The 8,442-nt window shown below is 41.8% G+C and overlaps 1 protein-coding gene across 3 annotated transcripts in view; it reads left to right on the top strand.

Moving 5' to 3' along the window:
* Positions 1 to 1,123: 1,123 nt before the first annotated feature.
* Positions 1,124 to 8,442, top strand: part of Kcnd2 (potassium voltage-gated channel subfamily D member 2) — a 442,484-nt gene continuing 435,165 nt past the window's right edge. Inside the window, exons 1-3 of one of the 3 annotated variants that reach the window (XM_047560475.1) lie at positions 1,124 to 1,643; positions 1,823 to 2,066; positions 2,572 to 4,301. In XM_047560475.1, the coding sequence (XP_047416431.1) occupies positions 3,187 to 4,301 (1,115 nt within the window). In that variant the 5' untranslated portion in view covers positions 1,124 to 1,643; positions 1,823 to 2,066; positions 2,572 to 3,186. Of the gene's footprint in view, positions 1,644 to 1,698; positions 4,302 to 8,442 lie in introns of those variants that run through there. The other 2 variants (XM_047560473.1, XM_047560474.1) reach the window with 2 other exon arrangements.

Below are 8,442 nucleotides of genomic sequence, written 5' to 3'. Positions count from 1 at the left end.
GGCATGCCAGTATTGGCATTAATTGAATATTCATGGATCTCCATTTTCTAGATGCCAAGCCTAACCCTTACCATCCTTTTCCTCTGGATTAGAGGGGTTAATTTTCTTTTAGTAATTTATAGGTAATCCCCTCCTTGCTATTGTCCAATTAATCTGTTTCATTGTGTGTTACCAGGTATGCAGGCTATATAGATTTATTAACAAGCATTTTTCACTCCACAGATACAAACAGATAAACATTAGGTAGACTCAGTTCCATGTCCACAAGCTTACATGGTGCCTTAGCTCCAACTTTAACTACTAACACAGGAATCCCTAAACCTCTACATCTGTAGGCAAATAAAAAATACCTTTCCATTTCTACAGAAATTCTCATACATTGTACAAAATTTTTCTCTTTCTATTATGATTTTCTGGGCTCTGTTTTTTTTAAAGTTCTTTATCTTTTCTTGAGATATCCTATTTGAGACTTTTAAGAGACACGTCATTCTTATGATCTCTAGGACTCGAAAATCAATTTCTGTACAGTACATTATAGTCCACTTTACAAACCAAAGACAGTGAAACTAAGCCTTGAAAAGTAATTTTCAGGTAGAATTAGGTCCTCTCCTCCTAGCCAACGTGAATGAAACCTCACTTTTTCCAAAGGTCTTAATTATGGTAACGATGATGATGATTCAGTAATCTAGATTTAATTTTCAAAGGCATTTAAAACAGAACTGTCTGTATTTCATTCCACTTCTGTGAAAACACATACTCAATCCTGAAAACTACATCTCATATAAACACTGGAGAAGGTGGCAGCAGGGGATTTGAGGACGTTTATGTGATCTGATTCTCCGTTGGATCAGTTAATTTTTTGATCCTTCACCTTTTTACAGCATACAAACCTTAGGTGCAGATTTAACTTCTCTCCATTCACGCCATCTAGTGGTTATAAATGTTATACATTTGGTTTTAAGGAAGATTCCTAATGACTGGGGGGCGGGGTACCCGAAAAACAAAACGGTTGGCCGCGACAATTTTCCTGTGTCTCCTCACATCACTTACCCCTCACATGGACACCTTTAACTACTTTAGCCATTTTATATATGCACCGCGATGCGTAAGAGACGATGAAGGGGACGCACACTCTCAGAGACGCACGTCCCTTGACGTTGACATTTAGAAAAGGGTTCTAAATCCTCCTGTCATTCGCAAAGGACGGAAAAGGAGTTGTGGCAAGACCTAGACCGAGGAAACTGCCTGACTTTTCAGCAAGTTGGACAGATGTCACATTAACCTCAGCAACCTTAAGATCTGTTTTGAAAAAAAAAAAATAAGTAAAAGAAGGAAAAAGAGAGAATAGCGCTTAAAAATTTCGCCGCGGAGCTTTGCAGGTTTTGCGACCTATTCGCCCCCAGAAGACAACCAATTCCTGCGCGTTCCGCTCCGTTCACCCTCCTTCCCAGCTTCTCTTGAGTCTTTTTTGCCCCTTTTCCCCACGCTCGCCTGGAAGGGGGACTTGGGAGGCAGAAGCAAGGCACCGGCCCCCTTCCTCCTCTCCTCCACCAAACCACCGCAGCCGAGCGCGTGAAGCTTCTCTTTGTTCATCCGAGGCTCGCTCTCCTCTCCCGGCAGAACCACCTGGATGCTCTCCCTCGGTGACATTTTGCGCCGGGGCTGGTGGGTGGCTGGGGTGGAGCGAGAGGAGCCCGAGGGGGCGGGGGCGGAGAAAGGTCAAGCCGAGGGAAAGGCAGGAGACGCCTTTCCTAACCTGCGTGGCGGGGCGTGCGCGCGGTTATTTATTTATTTTCTTCTTATTTATTGATCGCACGAGCAGAGCGGCGCGGGGAGCTCGGGGAGATGCAGGACCACCCACTGGCGGGGAAGCAAGGAGCAGCCCTCCCGCGCCCCCGCGCTGCCGAGCGCCTCCAGCCTCCGCGCTCGGACGAGAGCCCTAGCCGGCCCCGGCTCTGGCCCCGCCGCGCCGCTGCCGTCGCCGTCGCCCGCCTGTCAGCCCCGCAGCCCCGCCACCTCGCAGCCCCACGCCGCGCAGCCCCGGCCCTGGCGACAGCGACCGCGCAGTAAGTTGGCAGGAGCGAGTGCCCTCGGTTCTCGCCTCCCCCGCACCTTTTGAACTTGTTGCTGTTGCTCGGCTCGCCTGCGCCTGGCTTTTGGAAGGTGAAAAGGAGGAGGGAGGTACGGAGGGATGGGGGAAGGGGAAGAGCTCGCTTGAGCTTTATTTATGCTCCCTGGGTGCATCGGATCCGGCTGCTGGGGAGCTGCTTTCTCTCCTTTTCCTTTTCCGGGTGCACGGCGAGGAGAAAGTCTCTATGCAACTCAGCCCCAGAGCGCACTTTGCCAGGTAGGTACCGCGGGCGAGGCGCGTTCTACGCGGAGGCAGATGCTGCTGCCGCCACGGCGGCAGCGGCTGCCAGCTCCCGGGCTCTGTAACTGTCACACTGCACCTGAGCTGAACTTGAAAAGAGAGTGAAGGGGCGATTGGGCGAACGCTTTTGGCAGACACCGAGGGTGTTTGTAGACGTGGGGGAGGAGGATCTATCTATTAACGCCCCCCACCGTGCCCAGGGCACATCACCTCCATCTCTGCAAATACGGGAGTAGTAGAGGCGGCAACCGGACTCCCAGAGACGTGGGGCAGCAGCTGTGACCGCATCTCCGAAGCTACAACAACAGGTCGCTTGTTTGAGACTCCTTTGGCGGGAAGGGCTACTTGGAAAGGGAAGGTTTGAAAGAGCGAAAGGGAAGGTGAGAGGGTTCCCTCATTCGTCCAGATAACACCACTGGGTGACTCTTCGTCTTCTCTCTGCTACTCCACATTGACCCCATATTGTCCAGACTCTGTCAGGGGAGAAATTAGACACCTGTTTGAAGAAACTGCTGCATCCGAAGTCACCTGTGTACTCATTCGTGCCAGGAGGGGGCCTGTGCAACTGCTGACAGAGGTTGGGTTTGCTTCTACTGGGGGTGAAGGTTAGAGTATTGCATTTTGGGTTCTTATTCCTAATACCTGAGAGGGAAACTTGCCTTTTTGAGAACTGACTTCACCAGGAGCCCTGCTTTGGAGTAGGGTGGTACCTCTGAACCGCGTTCCCCAGTATCCTGCTCGAGGCCAGGAGGGCGCCTCTTTGGTCGAGCCACTGTAGAGGCTGCTTTACTCTCGTTGCCCCACGTCCAGACAACATGGCGGCTGGCGTGGCCGCATGGCTGCCCTTTGCAAGGGCGGCAGCCATTGGGTGGATGCCTGTGGCCTCTGGGCCCATGCCTGCTCCCCCAAGGCAGGAGAGGAAGAGGACTCAGGATGCTCTCATTGTGCTGAATGTGAGTGGCACCCGTTTCCAGACGTGGCAGGACACCCTGGAACGGTACCCAGACACTCTGCTGGGCAGCTCTGAGAGGGACTTTTTCTACCATCCAGAAACTCAGCAGTATTTCTTCGACCGTGACCCAGACATCTTCCGCCACATCCTGAATTTCTACCGCACGGGGAAGCTCCACTATCCCCGCCATGAGTGCATCTCTGCCTACGATGAAGAATTGGCCTTCTTTGGCCTCATCCCAGAAATCATTGGCGACTGCTGTTATGAGGAGTACAAGGACCGCAGGCGAGAGAATGCCGAGCGCCTGCAGGACGACGCGGACACTGACAACACGTGCGAGAGTGCCCTGCCCACCATGACGGCCCGCCAGAGGGTCTGGAGGGCCTTCGAGAACCCCCACACCAGCACCATGGCCCTGGTGTTCTACTACGTGACCGGGTTCTTCATTGCCGTCTCCGTCATCGCTAATGTGGTGGAAACAGTGCCCTGTGGGTCCAGCCCAGGCCACATCAAAGAACTGCCCTGTGGGGAGCGCTACGCGGTGGCCTTCTTCTGCTTGGATACGGCCTGTGTCATGATCTTCACAGTTGAGTACTTGCTTCGCCTGGCCGCAGCACCTAGTCGTTACCGTTTTGTGCGTAGTGTCATGAGCATCATCGATGTGGTGGCCATCCTGCCTTATTACATTGGGCTGGTCATGACGGACAATGAGGATGTCAGTGGAGCCTTTGTCACACTTCGAGTCTTTCGAGTCTTCAGGATCTTTAAGTTTTCCCGCCACTCCCAAGGCCTGCGCATCCTGGGGTACACATTGAAGAGCTGTGCCTCGGAGTTGGGCTTTTTGCTCTTTTCGCTCACTATGGCCATCATCATTTTCGCAACAGTGATGTTCTACGCAGAGAAGGGGTCTTCGGCCAGCAAGTTCACCAGCATCCCAGCGGCCTTTTGGTACACCATCGTCACCATGACAACACTAGGGTAGGTGCCATCAAGGGAAATGGGGTGGAGGTTGGATGTGGGTGAGTTGATCGTTTGCCTGTTAAGGTTTTATGATACTTCAGAGGAACTAATTTTTTTCTTTTTCCTAAGTAGATTTAGGAAATCATTATCCAAATGATTTGGAAAGTTTTTTATCTGTGAAATGGGTACGATGTGAAAGGTGGAGGTACTAGTGGGTCCCTGCAAATATTGAGTATTGGTGCCTGAAAGTGGTAAACACACAAAGAAATTTTATTTAGAATTCCTGAATATAGGAGAATGTTAAAAATATATGTATATGAAATATGATTACAAAGAAAAACAAAACTTATGCCTTAATAAACATATGAATATGTGCAACATTTAATGCAATGTTTAGAAAATGCTTCAGTGCATTCCAATGAAAAGTTTTCATGTATATTTGAAGTATTGTTTTCCTATTAATAGATACTTATGATATGCATTTCTCCCTTTCAGAACCACAGTTCTTCTTTGACATTACAAAAAGTAGAGTGTAGGTATATCAAAAGAATTTATAAAATAAGCATGTAATAATAGGTGCATTTTCATTACAACTGATTGGTTATTTTTTAGTTTATCAGGACTGAAGCTGATCAACTCCACAAAATGTAGTGGAATGATATTTAAAAGTCTAGGTTCACAGTTTCAAAAAAAGAAGCACATGATTGTCATCCACACTTTTTTTTAGAAACTAAAGATCCTGAGCAATGGATCCACACCCACTAAGTACGCTGGAAGATAGAACAGTGTCTGGTGAGATTGATGTTCACCAAGGACAGGTTGCATTATAGAATTCTGGGTCCTAATTTCCTTCTAGAATTGATTTGTGCCTTCTTTAATTGGGGGTTATGAAGTTTTATAACCAAAGGAACTATTCTGAAGTCACATGTTGTTTAAAATGGCTTTTCAGGGCTAGAATTAAGAGTTTTTTAGATGATAGGAACAAAAAAAAAGAAGAGGTGTCAGATGATTAAGTATGTTAATCAAACTGCTGAATGTGGCAGCATTATACATATTAGAGAATCTAATAAAATAAAATGGTTAGAGCCTTTTACTTTTATTAGATTTTAGATAAGCCAGGGAGTGATGTTAGTGCCCTTTCTTCAGTTTTATGCTACTTTTTTTGCATAGGTAATCAGCTCAGTAAGGATTTGGTAATGGCTGTAAGAAAAAAGTTATTCCCAAGCTGCTTTTTAAGTTTTGTTTCTGGCTAATTTCATTGACTTCCTTAAATGACATTGTGGTTAAAGTCAACTTAATTTTATTAGGCATATTGTGTTGAACAGCTTCTCATGTTGTCAGATGGCCAACTAATGGAATATTTTTTTATATGAGGAATTTGGGGTGAGTTAATTAACAAATTATGGTAAAGTAAAATACAATACTTATGATTTTGATATAGTGTCAAATAGTTTTGAAGACCTACGGGTAGATTTTAAAAAAGAAATTAGTGAAGTTCATATCCTAGTGCTTATATTTCCTTTTTATTTTGTTGACAATTTTGTGACAAATTGTGAAGAGGATTGGAACCTTAGGTGCTTTTTCTTTATCAAAGAGAATTTGTTTTTTGTCTTATTGCCCTTATGCCATTTGAAATCATTATTATGGGACAATTGAGTAGTGCAAATCACTATTATGACTTCAGTTTAGAAGTATACCTGAATATAAAAGAAGACTGCATTAAAGGGAGAAATAGTAAAAGGAAATAACACTTTAAAAATTTGGTGTATATGGCAGTTTTTCATGAGATCTGTCATTTCACTTTTATCTACTGTCTAGAAATATATATACTGTCTATATATATATATATATATATATCTAGACATAGATATGTCTTGAATGTAGGAATTATTACAATGAATGTCCATGAACTGCTAATTTCATCTAGCTAAAAGTTCTATTCTAGACCTGAGAAGTTGGTATTATTTTAACATTTGTTTCCTGAAATGACTCCAGTTTTTATTTTATTTTGAAATTTGTTTGTTTTCAGAAAAAAATGAAGAAATGACAGTTTTTATTATATAAATAAAATGCTTATAAATATTTACTTTTTGCCATAAGAAACTGAATCATAATGACTGAGTAAAACCTAAACCTCTGATTTAGTTCACTTGTTTCATAGGTAAGTAGAAGAATTAAATATGTATATATTTAAATTTATAAATATAAATATATATACATATATACACAAACATACATATATATATACACTTTCTCAGAACTTGGAAGCGAAGTGAGAGTTAGTTTTAAGACAAGTTTCACTGAAGTTGAAAATTTTAATTTTCAGGAAATCAAGCTAATTAATGATTCTAATGGAATACACCATCCAACTTTTCAGATATGGAAATGTTGATGTAATCAAAATGAGAGTATATGTGTGGACATTTAGCAAAGCATATGCTTTATATAACAAAGCAAAATTTCTTAGGAAAAATCTTTAATTTCTTATCAAAAATATTTATAGTGCATTTTAATTTCCTGGAGAAATAGATTCTTAAAAGCTGTGCCTTTTTGATTTCTTATCTGTGGTTACTCTGCAACTCAACAGTATTATTTAGGAATAGAATATATTCAGCAACAGTCATTGTCTATCTTTTATGTTGCTATTTTAGAGGATAAAGTATAAAGTGCAAACTTTCTGGAAAGTATGCAAGAGTTTTAGATAACAAAGTTGTGTCTGAGAGATGATCAAGAATTTTCCATTATACTCTATGGACTCTTTTTAATGCCACTATAATTTTAATGATGTTAATTCTCATCAACTAATGATAATAGAAGTGAAAAGGTGATCCTAAACAATGGCTATCAAAAGATCCAGCATATATAATCATTACCTACATGAGAAGAAATACCCAAGAGCTTTGTCATTGAGGACTGGTAGAATCAAAGACTACTTCTCAGGTCATTTTACACAATATCCAGTTGTTCTTGTTGTTCTTTTTGTTTTAAAATACCATGTAGTCATCTAATGATCGTTTTACTGCCTGTAATATCAAATATATCAGACTCTTATTTGACCATGTTTATTATAAAAATAATTATTTAATTAGCCAGTACAATTAAAGCTTTAAAATATAGTTTTAAGGTTGCCTCATTTCCTATTAATTGAAGTTGGGAACATAATACGCAAAATTAAAAAAAAAATCAATGAAAGAAAGAATGTCAGAAATATTTTTTAAAAGTGGTATTTATATTGGGTGGCCACATAGGTCTGTTCCTTCATTTCATCCTTTCTTTTCAAGGATGTTTATTGACCTGCTCAGGGCCCTGGTTACACTTTTGCCCCTTTCCCACCCATTCCCCTTTCCATGGGAAAACTCTAATTACTGCCTTAGTCTGCCATATTGGAGAAAAAGCTTAGAACTCTTCTTTTGCCTAAAGGCCTTTAAAAGGTAACATCCATTGATACTTTTTTTCAGATGGTAATATTTAAATGTTGCTCAATTCAGGAAACTTCCAGACGTTCACCAATAATTATAAAAAACTATTTAAAAATTTGTTCAATAGGGTCAAGCTTCAGTTTGTCATTGTATTTCATGTTCATGATTCCGGAGGTAGAAGTGGTATCAGATGGTATACTGAATAATTTGAGGAACTTTTAATATGTTAGGCAATATTTGTATTCTTGGTCAGGATTACTAACTATTTAAACGGTTAAAGTTTTTTAAAAAAAATTTCTTTGCAGTCCTGAGGATCAAACCTAGGGCCTCAATCATGCTAGGCAAGTGCTGTACCACTGAGCCACATCCTGAGCCCTAGACCTTTCTTTTTAAAGTGATGATATTGCTTATAACATAAAACTTAAGAACTTCAGAAATATCATTTTGTGATCCATATCACTTTTTAAATTTTAAAACCAAGTTGTTTTCATCAAAGTTTTCAGTAAGGGGAAGAAAGCTGCTGTATGGCATTTCTTTAAAGTTCATGTTTAGAATGAAATTTTTTGATTTTATTTTTATTTTTTTGCAATTCTAGGGATTGAACTCAGGGCCTCACACATGCTAGGCAAATACTACCACTGAGCTACATACATCTCTGTTCTTAATTAAAGTTTTATCTTGAAACAGTGTCTTGCTATGTTGCCTAGGCTGGCCACAAATTTGTGATCCTCCTGTCTCAG

Source organism: Sciurus carolinensis, chromosome 8 (assembly GCF_902686445.1).
Source record: "Sciurus carolinensis chromosome 8, mSciCar1.2, whole genome shotgun sequence".
In the NCBI taxonomy this organism is placed as follows: Eukaryota; Metazoa; Chordata; class Mammalia; order Rodentia; family Sciuridae; genus Sciurus; species Sciurus carolinensis.
This window is presented reverse-complemented; position numbering and strand designations above follow the sequence as displayed.